The sequence below is a fragment of the Corvus cornix genome, chromosome 2, assembly GCF_000738735.6.
Source record: "Corvus cornix cornix isolate S_Up_H32 chromosome 2, ASM73873v5, whole genome shotgun sequence".
Taxonomy (NCBI): Eukaryota; Metazoa; Chordata; class Aves; order Passeriformes; family Corvidae; genus Corvus; species Corvus cornix.
Window position 1 is genome coordinate 24610949 of NC_046333.1, and position 25826 is coordinate 24636774.

The following is a 25826-nucleotide window of genomic DNA, read 5'->3' on the forward strand; positions in this document are numbered from 1 at the left end:
TTAGCTGGAGGTCAGTCAGGAACAGGAAGAGCAGCAGAGAGACATGATGAGCTGGGGTTCAGACCTTTTGGAATTCTTGCCACAACTAGGGTTGAAAGCAAGAATTTAGATGTTGCACCTGGTTATGCTTTACTCCTTTGGAAAAAGAGGTATTAAATTAAGATTAGATTATATAATACAATGTATAAATTAAATGGACTTCTTACAAAACTTCAAAAGCACCACAGAAGAAACTTCTTTGGACCAAAGGTTTATTTTTAATGACACAGCACTGGAAAACATAAGTTACAGATGACTTTTTGATACAGGATACATTCTATATCTTACTTTAAAAGGTTCTGTGAAGGTATGCTGCATAAATACATATAGTGAAAATATATTGTGTTTATTTATTCTCAGAGATCAGTTCTGTTTCTTTTTGAAAATGTATTCAGCCAATTAAATAAAAAAGTGAAGATTAGCATCATAACAACTCTGCCTCCAGGTTATCTCATTGTAACTACTGCAGCTGGAAGAGGAGACCGAGCCATGCCTTCTCAAAGGTTAGCGGCTTTGAACATGATGTTATTCATCATCTAAGAATGAAAATTTCACATTACAAACACAGATACTGTATCATGTTTTGGCAATGGAGCAGCTAGTTTTGCTTTGAACAAAACTGTTTCCTGTAATGCCAGACAGTGAAAGAGCAATGCATGTACTGGATGATACTACACAGCCAAATAACTACAATGAACTTGTGAAAATGCATATATAGCCATATGCACTTATATATACACATATAAGTTCTTGTGTATATATATTATACATGTCCAAAAATAACATTGGAAAACGTTGCAGAAGTTAACTATCTTTTAAACACATGAAACTTATAATAGTTTGACCTCATAACTACAGGATTATTAATTAAATCTTCTGCAGTGCAAAGGAATACAATACACTTAGTGCAGAGAAGTTAAGGTTTTGGTATTGAGGAAGCTAATTTCAGATTTCATGGGAAAGGATCAAATACAGGATCACCATAGCTCTGACAAAGCACAAACAAACCTGTTGCCACATACTCGTGAACAAATAAGGACATTTCATTTTTATCTGATTTTTTTCCCCATGTACTGCTCCAGAAATGACATTTTTACTGTTTGCATTCATGCTCATTTGATATGTTTCAACTAGCTTTGTCTGGCACCACTCTGTAAACCATTAAACTACAAAAAGATGGGCTCCTGTGTTTCAAAGAGGTTAAAAACCTACTGACTGAGCTTCATACTACATTTGTCTGCCTGGGAGAACTACTCCAGATGGCGTGTGAAGTTCTCTGGGAAAAGTCCTTTATAACTATTTGCATCTCTGTACTGAAGCCACTCGGATTCCTTAATGCCAGTCAACCAGCCAGCCTCCTGCAAAGAAAAAGACAGAGTCTCTTAAATTTCAGGTGTCCCCCTCTTCCTCACTATGATCTTCAGACCTGAAGATGTTTCAGAGTAACATGGCCAAAAGATTTGGTGATTTGGTTAAAGAGCAGCCTCTAATTTTGCACAGACCATTTTCTCTGTACTGCCAGACCACGATTATGTGAGACCAAGTGACTGCAAGCACACAATACAGCCTTTGGCCCATCTACCTCCTGGCTGAACTTAATACTATAGATGAGGGAAGAACAGTTCTGAATCTTAATTTTTTCCCCTATGATATTTTTTCTCTCATTCTTGTATCAACAGTCAGAAGAAAGAACAGTTCTTGCAATTTCAGGAGTTACTATCTATAGAAAACATGCAATTATTTTTCAAAAAACTCCTGGAAACCTAAACCAGAACTTGACAAGCAAAATATTAACAAATCACCAGCAGTCCAAGCAACCAAAAGAGAAATTTCCTATTGGGAGGTACTGGGTTCTCTTAAGTGTGATAAATTCTACCTGTAGTAAAATCATTTTGGTATTTTTAAAAATGACCAATCTACTCTCATCTCACTAACTAAGAAACTCCCTATCTTTTTCCTTTAAAGAAAAGGAACTGGAGCAAAGCCATGACAAACAGAACTACTAATGCTGCATATTATTATTGCACGGACAGTACACATGGAGATAGAATAGCTTCAACAGATCATCACATACACCATCGAGTCATGATTACGGGGTGGCTGCATGTGCTGGTGGGGGCTGTCTGCCCCAAATAACCATTGTTAAAGCAGATCCAGCTTATCTATGATAGTGGCTGGGTACGTTTAAGTGAGGACGTTTTGAAGCATGTGGAATATCTGAGAGATAGAGGAACTGCAGCTCTCTAGCACAGGCAGCATAGACTGTAGAAAGGAATACACAGTTTTACTGGATAATAACTTCAACACAAGACTAATGGAAAAAGCCACTGGGTGGGACTGGTTTGCTTCAAATGGAGGTTGATGTTACCAGGTGTATTAGAATTACAGCTTTAGAGAGGTCTCTTCTGAAGGAGAATAAAGTATAACAAAGATAAGTCGCTATATAAATCAACTAAGTACCTGGCAAAAGACTAAAGTATTGAGTTTTATGGTGACATTAAACATGAGGGGGAAATACATAATGTGCAATAAAGATATGAACAGAATGGCTTCAGAAACATGAATACATAAAGGTTTATTTTCTCCATCCCTGCACACAATTTACTTCAATTAATGCTAATGGGAATTTCAACGCACACCAGAAGAAGAATTATACTTCATGGACTCACCAATTATCATGTATTTAACACCTAATATCATAGCAAAAACAGACTAAAGTCAGAGAGCATATTTTGCTATCCTTAGAGCAGTGTGCTATTCTGCAAACATTGACAATAAAATCACTTGAACTGCCCATGAGGTAAGACGGCATAATTTGAGTAGGGGTAATAGACTTCATCCTTATAAAAAGAGCTATGTACCTGCTGTAGTATAAATATTTTGTTCTGAATTAAGTAAAAAAAAAACCACTCAGGAAAGCCAAGTGTTCATATTTTGAATTAGAAGAAAGCTCAGCTGAGAGAACTGATAATTATCTACCCTTGAACAGCATCAATCAGCAAAACAATTTCGAACAGTTCTCAGGACTCATATGTGCTTAGAGCATTAGTATTTAGGCCTGTTTTAAGAGATATTCTTCATTCAGAGTAGTGCTCTCAGCTACCTGATCAGGCAGGATCCAGTCCCCCACCTCTCAACCTCCAAATGAATTGGGAGACTTCTTACCAACACTACAGGCACCAACAGATGCCCACGGGGTGGCTGGTGCTAATAGGCTACAGTACAGTCTTCTCTTTTAAAGCAGCGACAAAAATCAACACACTTCACTGCAATTCAGTTTAACATATGAAATATAATTGTTTAAAAAAATCACCTGAAATGCAATGTTAGTACAAAATTAGATGCCTCAAATGAAATTAAACTGTTGTTTAATTCAGGTTCAGGCTTCTGAGGGGCACGGTTATCTTTACCAGAAGCATCTAACACAAAGCAGCATTTCTATACCTTTAGGCTATAGAACACCACAATTTGTTTGCATTCTCAGTGCTCTCTGTAGGTGAATTTGCATTATTTCAACAAATCCACACATAAAAACTCTGAACATTAAGGGAGCACGTAATCAATTCTACTGTAATATTAAGACAAGATGATACAGAACAGTGTAACACAGAGTTTGTATGTCATCCGCTGCATGAAGTCTTTGTGTACCTGTGGGTCAGTATAAAATCCACTACAATGTAGCACAAAAAACCCCCTAAAAATATGCTGAGGTCATTAGATCCTGCTAATAACATCTATCTGTGACTTTAGGTGTAGTCAATGGTGTCATTTAGTCTCAAATGAAACTAAGTACAAAGGCATAATTAAAATCTTTTGTGTTTTCTTACAGTAACGTCATTATCAATACATATTCCCATTAACTATAATCTGTGAGAAAAAAAGTTGAGACAAAGAAAAATGTCAACAAAAGCAAGAACCACATGTTTTTACCTGATCAGCTGTGGTCTCAGAAGGAATCACTAGTACAATATCCCCTCGTTTTAAATTAAGCTCATCGCTGTTAGCTGCCTCAAAATCATGTAGAACTTCAACCTAAAGAAAATAACACCACACATATAGATGTGATCTAAATGAAGACATTTTATCAACAAAATTATCTGTTAAATCTTGACTGAAAAAAAGTTCACCTTTATAGATAGGTACATTCAAATTATTGTAGAATCATGGAATGCTAACAGGTTGTAATGGACCCTAAAGATCATCTATTTCCAACCTCCCCTGCCATGGGCAGGGACACTTTCCCCTACACCAGGCTGTTCAAGGCCTTATCCAACCTGGCTTTGAACACTGCCAGGGCTGGGGCATCCACAACCTCCCTGGGCAACCTGTTCCAGTGTCTCACCACACTCACAGTAAAAATTTCTTCCTAATATCTAACTCAAATTTCTCCTCTTTCAATTTGTACCCATTGCTCCTTGTCCTGTCACTACAGTTCCTGATGAAGAGTCCCTCTCGGGCTTCCCTGTAGGTCCCCTTCAGATACTGGAAGTTTGTCATGAGGTCTCTATGCAACCTTCTCTTCTCCAGGCGGAACAGCCTCAGCTTTCTCAGCCTGTCTTAGTATGGGAACAGCTCCAGTCCTCTTATCAACCTTGTGGCCCTCCTCTGGATTTGCTCCAACAATTCCATGTCCTTCTTATGCTGGGGACACCCGAACTGTATGCAGCACTCCAGGTGGGATCTCACAAGAACAGAATCACCTCCTTAGATCTGGCATAAATTGATAAAAAAGGCACTGATTCATGTCAGGTTTTTATACATTTCCTTAGAAGCAGGGACAACTTAAGGATAGTTTCCTTTCCTGGGACTATCAAAGGAAACTTAAGATCCTTTCCCAAGATTACAAGATCTCAAGGACAGATGATACTGCAACATCCCACAAGTCCTGCCTCTTGGACAAGGACAGCCGACCATTATTCCTCCCATGTAAGGAACTTCCTTTCATTCCCCATTATCATTATGAGATCTGAGAGAGGGGTAGCAGGATTTTACAAATAAAATTGAGAAAGGAATTCAGGAACTTCAGATTCTCTCATTCTCTTGTTGTGCCCACTGCTGTACTACTCTTCCTGTGAACATCCATAAAAATTTGAGTCAGTCATATAGCACCCATTGCAACAGGTGATCAAAGAGGTGAGTAATGGGAACCCTACTTAGTGGTTGCCCTGGAAGGAGCTCCCACTTACCAGCAGATGGGTATGCCAACATCATCTGCCTTTCAAATGAGTTATTATTAAAACATTGGCAAGATCAGCATGTCATTGTGAACAGACCATTTTAAGAAAATGGTTTTATCGCCTTAAAAGATAGCTAGTCTAATTTTCTCAAAGCACAGACAGTGCCACAATAACACTGCAATTATGAAAAAAAGAGGCATTGAGAACCAGATGGCAAGCATATATTCTGCTTCTCCTTCTCTATGTCTGACCCAAGGGAGTGTGATGAAAAACAAAAGATGAACTATGTCAGCATGTCTGAGTTGCATGATACCTTTACTGTTATCCACAGAGTTTGCAGAAAATACTGAGCAATGAGAATAGACCAAAAAGAATGGCATACTTAGAGAGTACTATGGGACTAATTAGTCTGAACTTTGCAAATTATAATACGAAGCATGTAAAGTTCATCCATCCTCAAGGAGCTTTTCTACTGCTCAGTGATTCTAAGTGAAAAGTATTTTCAAAGAACCTTGTAAACCAGGAAACCCTTGGGGTTTTTCCAGCCAAGGAAAGAATTTCTCTTATGCCTCATTAAACTTTTCTGTTTGATTACCTTAATAGTTTATATTATTACTAAAGTTACTGGATGACATTTTGGCTTCATTACCATGAATTGTAGCCATGGGTTTCAATAGAATCAGTACTTCCACTATAGATTCTCAGGCCAGAAAAATGCCATTTTTTTAATGATCATAGAATCACAGAATGGTTTGGGTTTGCAAGGGACCTTAGAGATCAAATATATTGTTAGCATATCAGGTATATCTTTAGCATATATCAACAATATTCCTGATTAACTATGTGGCACTGCAGTCTTATTAATACATTAATTTTCAGCAGTCATTTGGTGAGATTCAAGGGTTCTTGTACTTCAGTGAATCTTATGGCTACATAAGGATATGCACAGCAAGAAGCATGCAGAAAATGTATCTTCTCAGACTTCATTTATGAAGCAACAATATAACATTACAGTTGTAGTTGCATGTATTCGTGTGTGCATGTGGTTGATAAACTAAGAATCCTTTGGCCTCAAGAAATCATGACACTACATGTGCAGACAAGACACACCCACAGAAGCTAGGGATATCTAAAAGAAGAATGGAGAAGCAGACCTTATAGAGAAAACCAGGTGGCATTGCTGAAGCTGCATCCTCTGCTAGTACAGGCTGATCCTGAGAAAGTACAGCCTGGATTTCTTCAGCAGGTTTCTGATCATTTCCAGCTTGGGAAGTTTCACTGAGAGAAGTGTCAGTGATCTGAGCGTCCATCTCTGTTGTGCCATCTTTGGGTTCATTCATGATGACTTCATGTTCTTCTCCCTCCCCCTCGTTGTTTGATGCTGGCTCTATTACTACTGAAGGGATGCTGCTGACCTTTTCCTGGGGAAAAAAAACCCAAAAAACAAACCAACAATCCCCCCACCCCCCGAAAAGAAATGCAAAACTATTTAGTACTTTATTTCAAGCAGGAAAACACTATTGTTTGTCTATTGCATATGGCATATATGGTGATTAGAATTTCTTTTTTCTCTACCATGAATTCTTAAGACAGAAAACAGTATTTGTGCAAGAATGTCAAGGAATAATCCCTTCCCTGTTATCAGTACTCCCCTTACTCCTCCTAAACCTACTTTACACATTATTACACTAAATAATGAAAATTCTCTGTAGGTAGCTTGGGCTTCATTCTCAGTGTTCCTGGAAATTAACCTTTTTCCTCTGCTCTTTAGTTTCAGCAGGTTTGAATGAAGCCACTAGTTCCAGTAGTCACTGTACTGTTTTTATTTGGAAATTCAAGTCAGCAGGACAACACCGATAGAAAGTGACGAAAGAAGGAAATATGACCTATTTCTTTGACTGAAGGGATTTCTTCTGATTTACAGGAATGTAACTGGGAGCAGAGAGAGCAAAAAAATCTAAGTAGCATCTGACCAGTAACGAAGCCCAGTAAAAAAAGCATTTAACAAAACTGGTTGGAGCACCCAACCTGAAAAAAACATGTTCATTGATCCTCTTCCAGACCATCTTATTCTGGAGCACAGATGAAATAGAATATGCAGTGACAACAGGTGGTAACTGGCTGCCCAGCTACAGGGTCTGCTCCAGTAGGTGTTTACCAGCTCTCAGAGGTTGCAGAGGAAAAGGCAGCAGGCCAGATATGGATACATGCCTTGACCACCATGACTTACAGGAAACAAAGTAATGCTGTTGATAGGACATGGTGCCAAGATACAAGAAAAATCCAATTGTTTCTCTGCCTATTTCTCCAGAAAGCCCTGGTATGTTATGTGATAAATGTCATCTCCACAGAGGGGCACAGAGAGACAACAGTGGGGGACAACCCAAACAATATGCTGTCCATGCTGCTCACAGGGCCATCATAGGAGCCATCACAGGAGCCATCATAGGGCCATCAAGTCCCATCTCCACAAGCCTGGGGGAGTACAGAGACACAAAGGCAGGCACAACCCAAAGTAAGGACTTAAAAGAAAGGACACCCTGTGTGAGACCTTCCTAGGGCTGTCCCAAGAGAACATCAACCTTGCTATTGGTTGAACCTGTACTGGTTGAACCTAGGGGCACAGAGCTGCAGTAGTCTTGCCTCTCTCGGGCTGCTGAATCTGTCCTGCTTCCCCTAACACACTCTCCCATGCACTGACATGAGTTACCTGAGACACATCTGCCTCTTTTTCTTCTCCCTGAGGTTTGTCACCTTCAGCAACATCCTCCTGCTCAGTGGTGGCAGCTCCTGCTGCCACAGCCGCACTGTCTTCTGATGCCACAGTCTCACCAACGGGTACCACCTAGAAACAACAGAAGGGAGGGACCTTTCAGGATATGAGTTACAGATACTTGCTGGAGAGAACATGGACCAGCCTGTGTGGCTTCCCTGTGTGATGCTGACCTATGGTCTTGAGTTCACTGGTGTTCCTCCTGATTTATGGAGAAGAGCAGTGCTGGGGACAAGCTTGTTCAGAGAAGCTGATTAACAGGCAGGAGAGAGACATTTATGAAACCTCACCAGACAACATTTAGCAGAGTCCTCAGGTGTTATGAGTGGAGTAACTGTTTTCCTTCCCTTGTCTTCCAGCTCTGTTGTGGAAGAAATTTACCACTCATTTCTGCTGAAGAGGAGGAGCTTGCAAATTATGCAGGGGTCCACAGGACCCTGCTAATGGAATCTGTTCTTGGGAAGAGGCTTCAAGCTTTCTCTAGCTAGTCACCTACCTCTAGACCTTGCCTGGCTCCAAAAATCTTGTAATCTTAATTATACATTCCTTTCTAACAGAGAAACTTACACATCAGGCCATGTCACCAGAAGTAAATATATTCTACATCTGGATAAATATCAGAAAAAATATAACCACAAAGATCTATTGTTATGTCAGTATAAAAAGATACATAAAAACTAATTCAGTCTGGCTGTGACTGAATAATTTCTGATCAGTCTGTGATGAGAAGTTAATGCATGATTTATTCCAACTCTTGAAAGGTGGATAGAAAAGTACCTGCCTACTACTAGATCAATGTTTAATCCTTCATCCAGCTGAAACTGCTACTTCTTGTTGTGGGTAACTCAAAAGGTTATTGTATTCCCTATATATTGGTTCCCTAAATTGTTACTGTCTCTATAAGACCCTGCAGCCAAGAAAAACTGGGGCGGGATGCTATCGTGGGCACTATTACAGTCTGCTCTAGCAGGCGGCTCACCCCTTTTTCCTGCTTGGTCTTTGCTTAAGCAGAGGCTTCTCCCTTTTTGGGTTCTCTTTCGTATTTTTGGGGTTTTTTTCTTCCTTGTCTTGGTGAGACTGCAGTTAGAGACTTTGAGCTGCCTTGGGACGAATTCTGCAGGTGCCTGTCCGCAGCCGAGGTACCGTGCCGACAGCAGCGGAGCAGCCGCGGCTCTGGCCCCGGTCGTTGTCAGCCATGAGTGGCCCCCGGCTGCTTTGCCTGGCCCTGCCTGCCCTGCTGTCTCCTGCTGTGAGGAGGGCACTGACTCCACATGGACCGTCGGGTCTTCGTCTGCCGCCGGAATTGCTCCATGAGCTCTTGCCTTCCCGGAAGGGATCTGGCACCATCTTGTCCCTTTGTCTTTCCCACGCAGTCGCCCCTGTTGGGCCCTACCTCGGGAAAGGGTGTTTGCCGGCATTTTGGGTCTCTTTTTGTTCTAATGAGTTGGTAAGATTTAGCCTTTTCTGTATCTAGCAGTTTATTTACTGTTAACTTTTGCTTGTTGCTGTTTCATTTGTTAGTAAACTGTTATTTTTTCACTTACATCTACTCGTATTCGTTCCTTAGTGGTGGAAAGGGATTGGTTGAACCTATAAAAAGGGAGGCAATTCATGCTAGAGTGTTCTCCTCTTAAACTGTCTTAAACCAAGACACTTGTGATTTATGCCTCACCCTAACATTTGTATTGCTATATAATGCTTACAGTAGGATATTGGGTATACACTTTAAGGTTTGTACTGTTGAAGGTAAATGACAAAACTCATTGTTTTAATCTAATTAACTTCAAGACAGCATTTTTACCTTACAGCAGATAGCTCCAGGATAAAGAAAAAACACTGAAGGAAAACTCTTTTCGAGGTACCAATGTCAAACCACAGTTAGCAGAGATCTCTCTAATGTCCAGTGAACAGTCTCATGCTCTGTTTCCTCAGCTTCATCTTTACCCCGTGGATGAGGCTCCACTACCTGAACTTAGCAACTGTTCAAAAGCACTCTTCAGGCATTGTTTTTTAGCAACATTAATATTCACCACTACTCCTATTTGCTGCTATTGATTGATGTGATAAAGAAGTCCTCCTGGAATCCTTAAAGTCAGAAAATATTATATGGATTTATAGAACTCACCAGGGAACTTTAATTTAAATTGAAACTGCTGCTGCTGAAGGATGCTCTTTTGTAAAAGGAAATAACATCAACAGATTAGGTCAGATGTTGACATTTTCTCCTATAAGGCGTGCAAGTCTGCCACTTATAGCATTACTAATTTCAGCAGTCTTGACCCAGGAAGATATACAAATAAATGATGAGTGTAAAAGTCCTGGAAGAGGCTAGTAGAAAAGAATGGAAATAGAGTACCCATCAGATTGATTTTACACCATGCATTTCTAAGAGCATGCTGCAGAAATTGATCTTGCTGTCTATTCTGATTAGGATCAACAACTTCTTTTCTATTTATTGGATTTGTATAGCCCATTTTATTTCACTAAGGAGGAGAATACTAATTTACATGAATCGGCTCACAAATGCCCCACAGTGAAAGTGTGACACTCTCACAGCCTGCAGTCATGAGTCACTAAATGTATACCACAGCTCACAATCACACAATCATTTGTTCTTGTGTCTTAGAGTACAAAGCCAATAAAAGCTAGAGAATTAAAAAAAGCTTTTATAAAAAGGCATGTGAGGTAGCACAGAAAAAACCTCACTATCAGCTTCAAATATTTGATAAGTACAGAAGAGAAAAAAAAAAGGCATCAGGTTGAATTCATACCCAGCTATGTTAAACCACATCCTTGCAGATACAGTTACTTTTATTACCTTACTTCATATTGAAAGCCAATCCTACAGATCTGTTTTATATAGGTAATTAATAACATCAGCCAGTCTAATAGTATTCCAAATTAGCTATTGTTGAAAATGGAAATGAAAAAAAGTCTGACAGCTCCGGCGGGGGGAGAAACTGCAGTCCAAAACCAATGTGGTTGATAAAAGCAAGCTCTGTTTATTAGCAATCCAGAGGCACTTATATAGTATACCAGCTTGTTAACTCTTAAGTGGCTTAAAACTTATCAAAGTGAATTTCTGCTTCTACATAATTGGACTTACATTGGCAAGCTTCTACAGTTATGTTATGATTAAAAGACTTCAGAGTTCACCTCCCCTTCTCCGGGTCTTATCTACACAGCTGTAAATCTTCAAAACTCCCTTTTTGTTCCCAGCCCTGTTTTTTTCACACAGGCGTTTTTCTCATGCAGAGTTTTTGCTTGTATAGTTCTTTTATTGATCCCATAATTCTATCAATGATCCATGTCCCTGATCCTCTAACCAAATCCCAACAAGCTATCTCTAGCAGTATTATTGAAATTTGGATAGCTGTTCCATTACACCAAGCACACAGGGGAGAAAGAAAGGATCATCCAGTATAATGAAGGGTGTGACAGAACCACCCAACTGTTTTAATTGCACAGATGTGAATTCTCCTTTAGCCAGGATGCAGCTGATCCACACAGTTACTCTCTCATTAACATTGCTGTCAGCTCAACACAATGCCACAATTCAGTCGAGAGCGATAAAGAGCTCAGGAAGAGGAGAAGAGGTACCAAGCCTGCTGCTGGAGTCTGCCAGAGGAGCTCCCTAAGCTACACTGGTCTTACAGGGCTGAAGTTCTTGCCCCATGGCTGGATTTAGAACAGGAATGGGTAATTTTTATGACAGCTGGTTATAATCACAGCTAAGCTAGCTAATGTCAAGAGAGACCAATCATCATGCTTTATGGAATGCATCAGTTGCAAAGTCTTGGAAGATTGTGAAGTACTACTGGAGAATTTGTTATGCAACTTACAGAGTATCAAAGGGACCATGCTCCATTACCAGTCAAATACTGGCTTAGCAAATAACTTGATCTCCTATGGCAGCTCTTCTGCATACAGTAATTTAAAAAGTTTTAAACAGAACACAGGCAAACTCACTCTCAGTTAAGAGAGTGAACAAGTAGTATTAGAATAAAGGGGGAAGATTTCAAAGACTTAAGTCTTGGTGCTAGCACAGTGAGGCATTTCTTGCATATTTCTTCTTGAACTAGACTTGTTGGGAGTGACAAAGCAGTGCTAGAGGAACAACACAACACTCTCTTGGACTGTGTCTATACCAAGCTGGGCTTGATCTACCACTCCCACTCTGCACTTTCTTCCTATGCAATGCCACTGGTTTCCATGTGGATGTGGCAGCGCTGGTGAGGAATACAGAACTAGTGAGTCCCAAATTCACTTCCAAGTGACACTGGTATGCCCTACAGCCACAGATATATCCTTGGTTCTAGCAGGCCTAATGCTGTTTTACAGCAGGATAATGAACCTAAGATTGGACAGCTGAACTTAGCATGTTCTGAAACCAGTTTATTACCTTTTTGTATATATTGTGGCACCAAAATGGTAACAACAAAAAAGCACAAAAAAACTCCAAAAAAGCCAGCACCTTGAGATACAAATCCTGAGTGATTAATAACTAGGTTTTATTTCCCACTTTCTACTTCTATCCCTGAGGTTGATATGCAGCCATTCCTCTTGTGCTGCCCTCTGTCCACATTTGAACACATTGTAGTTTCACTTTAGTATACAAGGACTCAGAATAAGTACTTTTATCACCCCTAAAGAAATATAGCAATATGCAATCATTCAAGTCCACATATGCATAGCCTAAAGTATGTCACAGAGCTTTTAATTTGCTTTGTAATTTGATTTTAACTGTATCTAACTTGATGCCAGATTGCACTTCAGCAAACCAACTCATAATGTGATTATTTTCAAGTATCTGGGCATAGCTCAGGGCATATTGTGCTAGGAAAAAGAAATGATTAATCATAGGGTTTTTTTATAAAGAAGTTTACAGAAAGGCTACGCAAACAAATATACAGAAATTGTAAAAGCTGCTGGGAATCTACGCAGTGTATTTCCAAATGTCAATAGAAACAGCATTATACCTCCTTTAGCCATGGAGCTGTTTTGTTTGCTGCCCTGAAATATTTATCACTCTATACTGCTGCAACAGGCAGTTTCTAAGATAAATCCTGCATTGAATGAGAGATGATCTGTTAGAATATATGCCATGGGTGCAGATATATCTGTGCAGTGTTAGACCTAGATACCACAGCTTGGTCACAGTTGCATTGTATTGGCCTGCCTGTTGATGACATGCAAATGACAAATTTTTTGCAATGGTTCTCTTGAAGATATTTAAGCACAACCATACTCAAGTCTGTTCATATGTACCTCACTTTCCTCCTCAGCAACTCCAGTTGTCTCCTTATCCCCTGCCTCGACACTCTCCTGTATAAAAAGGAAATATGGTCATCACCTTACTCATGCTGAGGCAATGGCTGCAGTGAAATTTGTATTAATCAAGCTAATGGAAGCATGCTGTGTATGGGATGCAATGAAATGAATGGCTAAATGAGCAAGTAATATACTATTAAATACCAAATATATATCAAATATCAAAGATACTGCCACATATAATCTGAAATAGAAGTATTTATATGCTAAACAAAAAACCTTTACATATGTCATCATCATCACACTGGAAGTGTTAAGGACAATTTTACTTACTTTTATTACCAGTATTCTTGTAACAGCACCAGCTTTGAAGAATTGTTTAGTAAGCAACCTGGCAGTTTCCACCAAGCTCAAATTTCTCCACCTGTGACTCAAACTGTTTCCATTATCACCTGCTGCTGCTCCTGTAATTCACCAGGGCTTCAGTGTAAGCTTCAAAAAATACTTCTTCCACTCATGTTCAACTGCAGCTCATTTAAAGGGGCTGTTACAAAGATGTAGGTCACAAAGTTCTCTCTCTCTCTTTTTTTTTTTTTTTGTTTTCCAGAATTACCTTACTTTGGGTCCATATCCAGTGGTACATGTAGCAGGTGCCTGACATTACAAAAATTAGACATCAGTGGTTTTCCAAATCTGACACCCATTTAGGTGTTCAAAGGATAGAATGCACTGAATGGTAACAAGCTCCTCCCAAACAGTACTTGTTACTTGTTACCAGCACCAGGTCCTTTTCTACAAAAGGTCAACAGTCAAAATCACTAAAATTCAGGCTTGGTTTGGAACAGTTGGAAGTGCCTTTCTTAGCTGTTCAGGTTTGACTCTCTGCAGACATAGCTATTTCTAAAGACACTCTGCTAAGCAAAAACAAATCAAAGCCCCATTATGAAAATAAATTTTGCTAATAAATTTTGACACAGCTAGGTCAGATTTTGGTCAAATTTTTCTGAAGACCTGTAGGGGTGAAGAGAAGTTATGCAAACATACTTGGAGGCATGGTATATTGAAATGTCTGCTTTGGCAGTCAGAAGCCAGGAAACTTCACATACTCAGGATCCAGCTACCTGCCTTCACACACACAGCTATCACACCAAAATTCCTTAAAGTTTCAGCTGAAATGGTTGCATGTTTCTTTTTTAATTAAAGGATGTTGACTTACATGCAAACTTCATATCACTCACTTTTTTTCTACTCTAACCTAGTATTGCTTGCCGTCAGTCATAAGCCCCAAACATGCCCAGATGCCAGGACAAGGCAGATGCTGACAGTAGTGTTGCCATAGAAACCTCTTACAGCCGTATCCCTGTTAAAATTGCAGTGTTATATAACCATTTAAAAAATGATTAATTCCTTTTTTTTTTTTTAAGTTGCCAAGCCTCTGCTATGTGGTCTTCAATTTTATAGTAAGTTTGAGGAGACTGTAGAGGGTCTTAAATAGAAACAAATATCAACAGCAATTTGCAATATTTTTGCAATAGCAAAATATAAATATTTCACACTCTACTGATGCATGCATGCACAGAGCCACCCAGAGAAATCTTTTTTCTTTTTTGTAGAGCAGAGATATACTGTTGCCCATAAAAGCTTTATGTCCAACTGCAAGTCAGTACACAGATGACTTCCCTACTTGTACTAGCAAAAAGTGCTGAATTTCTGCCAGCAGGTGTCTTTACAATTTGCCTTGAGAAATTAGTATAATCTTGCACTTCAAAGTCAGGAATGTGTCAGCCTTTTCCATTTTCTTAGTAATTCCCTGGCAATATTCTCTGGTAAGAATCCCATCAGCCCAGGTTTGGGTATCTTTGCAGAAGGATCTAACATATGCATATTTTTAAATAAGAACTGTTTTCTAGGTTAACTGAAAGCACATTTTGGTTGGAAAGGTTAAAGTAAGGAGAGCTTCTCTTGCTCCCCAAAGCTTGGGCTTTCCTGAAGCTAATTTGACTATTGTGTACTAGTCAATTTAGTAGCATTTTGCTTTTCTGATTAGCTGGAAGTTGGGATTTTGTGGATAATGGAGTTTGAGAAGAGAGGCATGATAGCATAAACTGTATCATTTTTAGAGCATGCAACCCTAGTAAAAAGGACGACTGGAATAACATTAGTAAACTAACACCCTGGTTCCACAGAGGAAAATATGCTTCTGCGGACTTCAACAGAAGGATACTATTCTACATCAGTTCTCTCCTGTATATGAGAGCCATATATTTTTAATGGCCTTATGCTCCAATTTTGCACCCACACTCAGTTTCACACTCAGAATCTGGACACAGCTGACCGCTCTTCTGTATCTAACCATTGTATTGCTCTCCCAAACTACATGCTCCACCACTTGGGCACTGTGAATTGTACCTACAGTGGGATTGAACCCACTGTAATTAGATACTCTTGGTTGCACGCTGTTCCCCGGCCTCTGCTGTATTTGCTCAGTGTCTGCAAAGAGCTTATCAGAGGTAGCTTCACATATGCTTATATACTGCTCTGAAAACCAAAGTATTTAGCTGAGTGTATGACTCCTTTAATGGGAGAACATCAGAATCCAGGCAGGCATCAAACCCAAAGCACTGAGAAGCTCTTTCCAAACTAGTAAATGCAGTGGAAGTAGAAAAGCTTACCTCCAAGTGCTATGTCTCACATATAGGAAAAGAAGAAAGGGAAATAAATACATTTCATAAGCATTCACTTTATTATGATGTCCTTATGCTATCTTTGCTTGAATGTGAAAAATTGATGTGGTGAGAGGGGTAGTATTATTTGAAAAAGAAATAAGCCAGTGGTTAATGCATTACATCCTGTAGACTATCCTTTGGATTTACAGCTGCCTTTGGGGATGCTATAGAAACAGGAAAACAACTCTTTCTGTGTGGAGAATTCCATGCACAAACTTTTTACCATGGTTAACTTTTCTTCTGTTGGCACATATGGTCATCCTGTCCCTTTAATTACCAGATATTTTATCCCCTCACCAAAAAGGACCAACTGTTGACAGCTACTAATAAAAACTTTATTTGTTCTATGGCACTGGAGACCAAGACAAAAATATGGAATGGGGTAGGCAGCAATTCTGACCAGGTCTTCTAATGAAGCTTTGGCAATCTTGATCAGGCAGACTATGAAACAGCAAGTAACTGAATCCAAAATGCCCAGACAGGCAAATGGTACCCTATCCCTTGGACCATTCTCTCCATAATTTAAATGATCACCCTACCAGAAAATTTACTCTGAAGTTCCTATAATGAGGAATCCATGCCATAAATTTTCTGTATTAACGGGATGTGACAGGAAACTTACCACAGAAAAACTGAACTGAGGACTGGCTGTTGCTCAAAACTGGAAACAACTAAACTCAGTAAGAGATTCCCAATGAAGCAGTATCTATTAATATTTTACAACTCTACTTTTAAAGGAAACTGTCACTCATAAAGCAAATGAATGTAGAACTGCTGCAGGGAAATGACATGTTTTCATCTTTTGCAATTCAGTGTATTTTTCCTTAACTTTGAACATATTTGTCATTAATCCTAATCTTCAAAACTCTTCTTTGCAAGTCCTAGAAAACCCTCCCTGAAATAACAACCTTTCAGAACCAAATGCAGTGACTCAATTTCAGGCATTTTTAAAATCAACACTTTAGCTTTTTTTCCCCAAATTAGTAAGGACAACATCATTTTGAATTAGCAACAAAACACCAAGAACAAACCTAATTAAAACTGTTTACCTTCTATTTAATGCCTATATTCTTCCTCTTGGATTGCTCTTAAATAGTCTGTCTCTTGCATTGTTTCTCTGCCTCTCTCCCAATAGCTCTGCACTCCTGTGACTCAGCCAGAGCAGCTGACAACAGACCATGGACCCAGAACTACTCAGCAGCAAAATGGATCAGCTGAAAAGGTCATGCCAGCCAGCAAGCAAATGCACGGTGCTGCAGAGAGACTGTTTAATTAGTGCTTAAAATGTGCAACAGGCTTCAGAGCATTGCTTTGTCTTAGTGCAAGACAAAAATGTTTCCTTTTGGAAAAATGGGGAACTTAACATTTTTTTTTTCTTCAAAATAAAACCACCTTTTTGGCTTCATTAGTATCTGTTCTTTCACATTATTCTCTGTCATGCACTCATAGGAAGAGAAGAGCTCCAGATCAATGACTGATTTCCCATCTCTTCTCTATCCACTTTCCCTCCCACTTTCTTTATTCCAAACCATCACATTTACATGAGGCATTTTTCTCAACAGTTTGACAAAACAATGTGCCTCAGATAGGTAATTTCACTTTTTGCCTTCCTATAGAGTTAACAATATGAACTGAAAACACACAGAAGGGGAGAGCCTGGTCTACACAGACTATGAAGCTTTCTTCATCCAGTTATGTTAGTAGAAAGGAATGATCCTGAAATCATTTGCTCCAGTGTGTACCATGGAACCAATCAAAAGTGAATTAAAATATGAAACAAATACTCAAAGTTCATGCAAGCGTAATCAGAACTAAGCCTAAACGTAGTTCTGGGGAACCCACTGTGACTGCTTCCCTCCATAGGTCCAATGCTGCTAGGCATCCCCAGAGAATGGGTAAGGTTGGACAGAGACAGGTATTATCTGCCCTTTCCCCCAAAGTCCTGCAGAACAGCCCATCTAGCACTGCCCACCTTTCCTCACACAATAAATTATTTTTCCTCTGTTAGGAAGAGCTCAGTAGCTTGATATCTGATAATTGGATATCTATCCATGCTCTCTGCTGTCACATTTATAGGTCTACAGATACTTCCACTTTCTTCAGCTAATTTGCATCTACATTAGCTTAATATTGATATCCATATGGCAGTGTATCAAATGCTTACTGAAAACCACCTGATTTTATGGTCACTTGGGTATCATCGTCCCTGCTTAGCAGCTAAAGACACACAGGGTCTCCCTCAAGGCCAAGTGGAGCTCAGCAAGCCTTAAACCTTCTCTTCTAAGAACACTTACGGCACCAAACTATGCTCGATAGACAAAGAGCACAGCTATATGTATCTTCCACCAGCTTCTGTGGCAGAGGAACTGACCTACAAAACAACCCCTTTTTTCCATCCAGTTTTTCAGTAGTAATCTTCATATTCTACCAGGAACTCATTTGAGCCTTTGAATATGTTATTGTCTTGAGGAAAACATGAAAGATGTCGGACTACAAAAACAGATGCAGTTTTCCTCCAGGGTTTCTTAGCCCGTGGGTATGATCAACCACCAAGACCTTGTGACAGTGTGTAGGAGAGGAACCTCAGTTGGATAAAAAGAATACGAACTGAGATACCTGTATAAAAAGGGATGCTAGTCAGCAGGAAAACCCCCATGCCTACTGTCTCAGACCTACTAATTTATAGCGATATTGGATGCCCTGCTTTATTCTTCATGCAGAGCTGTAACTTCTTCTCCTTCATTTCCTGAGTGCTGACATGTAAAAAGTCTTCAAACTGGTGTTCGGTGTTCTCTCGTTGGCTCACAAAGCTTCTAAAACTGTGAGCCTTGTAGACATATTACAATAACTTTTTTCTGTAATTTTCATGCTCTAGTAAGGACAATACAAGATGTACATTGGCTTAGTGCTTGAAATGAAATGAGAAAACTGCTAATAATGTCATTTAAAAATGGCATAAATTCTTTCCCCTTCTGAAGTTCATCTGGCACCAGACACTGGACCATAGTACTCATTCTAGTAATTTCTTAAATGCAATAAACTCTTTGACTACACCTTTATAAAATGAACATACCTTACAATATTCTGGTTTTCTTTTCTTTTGCTCTGTGCTATCCTTGTGAAAGATTGTTTCAGTGAGTATGGATTTACAACTACAACCTGTGAAACCACAACCACTCAGCCAAACTTCAGTCTAAAATGCCAAATGTAAGAGGAATGACAGTTTAGGGCTGAAAGGAGGACATGTGCTAGAGAGGCATGCTGTGACACAGCCAGGCACTGGGAAAACTAGCCATGGAGGATGACAGTGGAAAGGATGGCTGCTGAAATGCAGCAAGCACATTCACCATAACAAAAGGTGGCACTCACCACAGCCTGCTCTGCTGGCTTGGCAGGCTCAGCAGGGATGGCCTCCTTTTCCACAGCAGCAGCAGCAGCAACAGCAGGGGTTTCCTCAACCTTAGGTTCCCCAGGTGGAGCTTCTTCAGCCTCAGTCTTTTGTTATTCATTTTTAAGTAGATAGTGGAAAAATTGTTGAGGAGTATATGATGTTGGGGAGGAAGAGGGAGAAAGGGAACTGTGCCTGACACAGTGTTGCTTCAGACTCAGTCTTGCCAGGCTTTGTCCCCAGTAAAATACAGCATGTAAAGGGCATATTCATCATCCATGTTCTATATGTAAGATGAGCCAGTCCTACATGCCTTCCTCACAAGGAAAGAAATCATAGCTTCCTGAGCTACACTGAAAGGTAATGGAAGCAGGGGGGAAAGCACTCAGTCTGCTCAAAAGTGCTCCAGAAACTGCTGGCAAGGCCAGAAATTGAAACTGGCACCCATGCGTACCAACACTGGTCTTCAAATACGAGTTTTAAAAATTACCTCCTCCTCCCTGGTTCTGTCTGTTTGCAGACAATAGAGTCCCTTCTCCAGTGAGGGTAAGAAGCAATGAGCAGAGAGTGAGATTCAAACAGTTTTTATATGAAAAAGACAAACTGACTGATTGAATTCTAGCAATGAATTCTAGCAATCATCCCTGGTTTCTTACTAAAATGCATTCTCTCTTGAGCTCTCTATCACCTACAAGGCATCCATTTATCAACTCACTATTGGGATTTTTTTAAAATCTGATTTTTTAAAATCTGAATTTTAAATTCTGGCCTCAGCTTGTTTTCCAACAAAAGGATCTATGAAATATCACCAGCCCTGCAACATGTTCAGTCTTGTGGCAAAATAGCTCACAGCAGAAGTGTGATCTCCAATGGAGACATTACTCTGCAAATACATGCACACAACAAGGGGAGAGCCCCAAGCTGTGCTCAGCATACTGAAGTTATAAAGATGGCTGACTCAACCAGATAGAATAACCCCAACAGATTAATTTGTCATGAACAAATTGCTCAGCATAATATGAAGCTCAAAAGCAATTGCTTTGCAGTTGATAACAGGCTGCTGGCTAGAATGTGGTATCTCCTTGATGAAGAGACAGCTTCTATGAAATTCTTTAAGATACTAAGACCTTCTCCTGATATTTTTCAGGAAAATAACCCCCATAGCCTCTCAATTCTTTGCTCATATATTCCTTAAGCAGGCTGATTTTTAATGAGGTACAGAGAAGTTTGCCTATGCAAGACCTTCAGGATTTGGCACAGCATTAAGAAGCGCTCACTCACGGTATATTATACCATACTGTGCAAAAATCTCTCTGTGCAGTGTATTAATGACACCTCTAGAGAATTTCATAAGAAGAAATAGGACTGAAATGAGAAACACAAAGTAGATTTATCCCAGGTAAGAGGACTAATGAGTTTCCTGAGGTTTAAAGCTGGAAGATTCTTTCAGACTTAAAATCACAAGTAACATAAAGCAGATTGCTATAATGTGCTTCAAGTCACTTGTTGAAAAGCATACATCAGACAAGTTACCACATTGCAGCTACAAGTAAAAACACCCTCACAATATTCAGTAATGATCATGAACACAAACACCACATTAAATAACATTAAATATCACCTTGCTGCTATTAAGTAACTATAGCACTCATCCAGCAATGCTGTTATTCTCATCCTTGCCACAGGCTAAGCAAAGACTGTAAGAGGAGCTAAGAAACTGCCCAGGTAGGATCACTTCCAAAAAGATTGTCCCCTCCTTAAAAGTAGACTGTGCCTACTATTAATATGTGGTGGGTAGATAAAATTACAGCAATTTTGGAGATATGTAACAGCCATCACATACTATCATGTAAGTGCTGTACACTGGACCATAGTACTCATTCTAGTAATTTCTTAAATGCAATAAACGAACTCTTTGACTACACCTTTATAAAATGAACATACCTTACAATATTCTGGTTTTCTTTTCTTTTGCTCTGTGCTATCCTTGTGGAAGATTGTTTCAGTGAGTATGGATTTACAACTACAATGATATCACCCACCAGCTCTTCCAGGTGGAAGAATTGCATAAGGTGGTGTGATTTAAAGGATGGAAAACACAAAAAAAGTGAAAATATCTTTGCACAAAGGAAAAATTGTACCCTTTTTGGCAAGACATTTAAAAAGGAAGCAAAAGCCACCACTTACCAAAGAGTCTGTTATATTCTCATTTGATTGCACTGAAAATGCAGAGATATCCTAGATACAGAAATGAAAAACAATGCAAAAATATTTGGGACATGATATTTGCAGGTATCCATCAAAGACCTGATTTTTTAATGGTTTATTCAGGTAAAGTCACTAAGTACATTGACATAGAATAAGATGGCAAATACAACTTAACTAAAAATTATTTTTAATATTTATTTAGATTATCTGAGTACTATTAATATTAAAAACATTACTTTTCCAATTTTATATTCAATGTTTCTAGACCAAGAAAATTTTTCACTTCCCTAAAGGTAGTGAAAACGTATGATTCACACCCTTCACTAAATACATGTGATTCACAGGGACTTTGTTTAAGGTGCAATGGACTTCAAAGTTGTGGAACTCTGAATCCTTTTTGCAGACTGCACAAGGCTGTGCCTGGAGAGTATGCCCTCCTGGAGAGTAGCTCTAAGCTACTTTCTTCTTGATCATAGGCTTTTATTTGAATAATAACTACAGTAATTACAAATACAAAATTTTACCTGCATTAAGAAAGTAGAAAAATTGAGGTGTTTTCCAACATCTCACTCATTCAGAACCAATTAATTTGCAAGATATTGCTGGGCCAAATTATTTTCCTACCACAGAGGAGACAGCAAATATTTATTTTCCCCAGACAAACATTTTGCCTTAATTATTAGAGCCTTGTGCTTTTCCTCTTCCGTCTGGATCCTTTACTAAACTAAATGTCCTGGAGCAGAATTGTTAATCATTGGAAGACTCATTTCCATCCCTGTATAAGCTGAGCCTTTTGGGGCAGTTTTAAAATTTGGTGTACAGGCTGTGCTGTGGTTGAGCCAGTCTCTAAGAGAATGCTGGAAAATAATGAGGCCCCAGGTTATGCACCTGAAATTTGGGATCTTGACACAGCCCTGGAATTTGAAAGCATAAACACGGTGTCTTTATGTGCTGTATCTCTGTGATGCGTACCACAGACTCACCATCAGCACCACAGCAAATAAATAATTTTGGTTAAACTTTGAGAGTAAAATATATCTTAACTGAAAATAAAGATGAAGAAAAAAATAAAACTCACTATGTATTTACACACAGAGTTACTGAAACTGAAAACCTGCTTTATAGGATTTTGGGATTTTGAGAAAAATAATTCACAAAAGAGCACAATAAAAAAACTAGACCAGCCATTTTAGGAGGAAACAGCTGTCCCAGTAAGGTAGTCAGATTTTTTGCTATTAGACTCAGTCAGGCCAAGACTCCTAAGAGTATCAGAATATTTCTAGCAGCATCCAAGAATTTCTGACAACAGACAGGGTCTGGATTTGATACAGTATGATGTTGCTATGCAGCTTGCCTATAGAACAGATTTCCTGAACTTGTACAGCCAGTTCTAATGCCTTCCTAATAGCACAGAAAATAAATGATCTCAAAACCTGTTTATTTCTTACCTGTGCAAATCCATTAAATGCTATGGTGGATGCCTAAATAGAAGTGAAGATCAGAATAAATTATCATTTGTTTACTAAAACCGAACATGAGTCAAAACATTTTTATTTGCAAAATAAAAATGTAGGCCAGACATTAAAAAAAAAGGAAAATAAGAAAAAAAAAGAGAGAGAAAAAAATAATAAAATGGAGGGTAAGGCAGCAAGAAATTTGACAACAGTGCTATTTGATAACAGACATCACAGGCTTAAAGAAAATGACAAAAAGAAAAAGCAGTGTACCTTAAATATTTTTAAAAACCAATAATTAAAAAAAGACCAGGTGCATTTAAAGATCTACAGATAAAACACAAAAGCTGCCAGACACAGTGTGTCTTCACAGTTCAACACTTCATTCACCATTCTGAAATGCATTTTTGTCAGCCTGCTTGAAGGGCTGAAGGGCACCACACTATTAAGAGTTGAATGGCAATTTTTCAAAAAAAGAATAGAATGGGCTTAGGAAGGGCAATAGGAAACACACAAACGGAATGCTTTAAAACAACAAGGTTATGCATGGCCTAAGGAACTCTTTGTCTAGACTAGGCTACACACTGGGGTAGGTACCTCTTCTTTATCAGCCTCAATTTCCTGGTACAACAATCCATATCTCCGGTTAGCAATTTCATCTTCAGATAAATCTGAGTTGTTGGTCTCATTGTCTTTAGGACTAGTTGAACTCTCGGTGCTAGCATTTCTGGAATTTCCCATTTGAAACAGAGACAAGGGTCTAGCTATCTCCTTGCTCGGTCCAGGATTGCTAATGCCTGCCTGCTCCCCAGGCAAACCTTGTTTTACTGGTGTTTCCTGAATTATGTGGCTTGTGCTTGCACCTACTTCTCCCCAGCTGTTATCAGTAGCTCCTAGGTCTTCTGTAGACCATTTATTACTAATGCCTAACCAAACATTTTCCATGTTACCTTCCTCTGAGTTTTGCTGCTTGGGGAAAAAGGGCCAGTTATCCATTCCATTGGCTTGGCTATCTGACAGACTAGAAAAACCCCAGGAATCATTAGTAACTGTTGGATCCCAGTTTGCCAGCCAGGGCTCTGTTTCCAAGGCTGCAGGAACACCACTGCTAATCACTTCAGTGACTGCTGTTGCTGTCCTACCTGTCACTTCATCATCTGCATTATCTAGGCAAGGATTATCACAGCTTTTGCTAGCAGAATTGGCTGCCTTGGGCAGCAATGTCCACTGTTTTTCAGCAGCAGCTTGACCTTTAGTACCAGTACTACCATTTGGGAGGTGGCTGATGCTATTATCTTCAGTTCCTTTACCAGACTCTTCTGCATTGAATAATTCAGCATCACACAGATCACTTCCAGTATCTGGAGGGTACTTTCCTGTGTGGTCAGTTATCTCTAGGTCAACATGTGCCCTCATATTTATACATTCCACGGAGGTACTCTGGCCAATACCACTGTCAGTTTGGTCCAAGGCACCCTCAGATGTATTTTCATGGTCCTCATCCCAGATACCAAGGACTGTCTCAGGTTCAGCACCAGTGCTTTCTACAGTCTTACAGTTGTACTCCACTATTTTGTCCCCACTTCCCAGCCCTGTGCTCAATGATGGTATTTCTCTATCTGTCTGCTCAATGACATCGACCCGTTTGAATTCTTCTTCTGTAGAGGTTTCTAGGTTAGCACCACTAGCTCTCCCAGTATCCCCATAATTATCTTCAAACTCATGTAAATTTTCTACCTCTGTGCTGACTAAAATTTCAAGATGTGATTTTGCTAAATCCTTATGAAATTCTGCCTCACTGTTTCCTTTGGTTTCACAACCTTGCTCTTCCAGTTCCTCTGTACCTTCTACCTCCTCGTAGTTAGCTCCAGTCTCTACCTTTTCACTTGGCTTGACACCTGCCCACTCGTCTTCCTCATGCTCTTCCTCTGCCTTTTGCACATCACATGGGAGGGGTTCATCCAACAAGCTATCAGTTCCCAGGATGGGTGTCTCAAAACTGGTTACGTTCTCTAAAGGCTGATTGGTCACCACATCTTCCCACACGACATTTTTGGCATCCAACTGGTCCTCCAGTGAAGTCCTCTGGTTTTCGCTTACAGAAGCTGACCCTGGTGCAGCATCCTCCTGCTCACTTACTGCAGGCCAAACACTAGCAGGCAGAGTACCCGTGGATTCGCTTGAGGTTTGCTCTGCCCTGGGGAAAAGCAAAGAACTGCCTGCAGTAATTTCCTGGCTGATACTGAGTGCGCTAACATCTAGGCCCCAGTTGAGTGAACCTAGATCAGTTTGAGATCTGTTAGTATCTTCTGATGACCCACTGTTTGGGGTTTCCTCCATGATCAGGTTACACAGGGAAAGACTTTTTGAAGAATCAGGCTTTAAGCAGACAGAAAAGCAAAGAAAAAACACAAGATGAAAAAGATAAAGGCGGACTTGATGAGAAAACACAAAATTTATATTTTGTAAGAGCAATTTTAATCTAAAGAATGAAGTGACTAAGTTAAGCCATTTAAGGAAAAGCTATGTGGTTTGCAACATCTGAAAGCAATAAATTGTAATGCAAAAGAGCAGCACTGATACACAAAACCAGAAAACTATCTATTACACCACAGCGATTAAAGAAGTCCCTAGAGTGGTCTCAATTTTGGGGGTAGGTTTGCTTACCGGCTGCACCAATTCACTGCTTGTCTGTATAGAAGGAGGTCATACACATAAAACAGAAAAGAACAACATGATGTACTTTGATACAGCACCAGTTCATTAATTAGCAGTTCTCTAACCAGCTGC

At 39.6% G+C, this 25826-nt stretch overlaps 1 protein-coding gene across 8 annotated transcripts in view; it reads right to left on the reverse strand.

The window, feature by feature from the left end:
- Positions 1–234: 234 nt before the first annotated feature.
- The window catches only part of AMPH (amphiphysin), a 136604-nt gene continuing 111012 nt past the window's right edge, over positions 235–25826 (reverse strand). For 3 of the 8 annotated variants that reach the window (XM_039548663.1, XM_039548664.1, XM_010399324.4), the window contains 9 exons: positions 25704–25727; positions 23031–23063; positions 21562–21612; positions 19356–19481; positions 13258–13314; positions 7927–8061; positions 6371–6637; positions 3970–4071; positions 235–1397 (listed from right to left, as the gene is read on the reverse strand). In XM_039548663.1, the coding sequence (XP_039404597.1) occupies positions 1290–1397; positions 3970–4071; positions 6371–6637; positions 7927–8061; positions 13258–13314; positions 19356–19481; positions 21562–21612; positions 23031–23063; positions 25704–25727 (903 nt within the window). In that variant the 3' untranslated portion in view covers positions 235–1289. Of the gene's footprint in view, positions 1398–3969; positions 4072–6370; positions 6638–7926; positions 8062–13257; positions 13315–19355; positions 19482–21561; positions 21613–23030; positions 23064–23633; positions 25416–25703; positions 25728–25826 lie in introns of all 8 variants that reach the window. The other 5 variants (XM_039548658.1, XM_039548659.1, XM_039548662.1 and 2 more) reach the window with 4 other exon arrangements.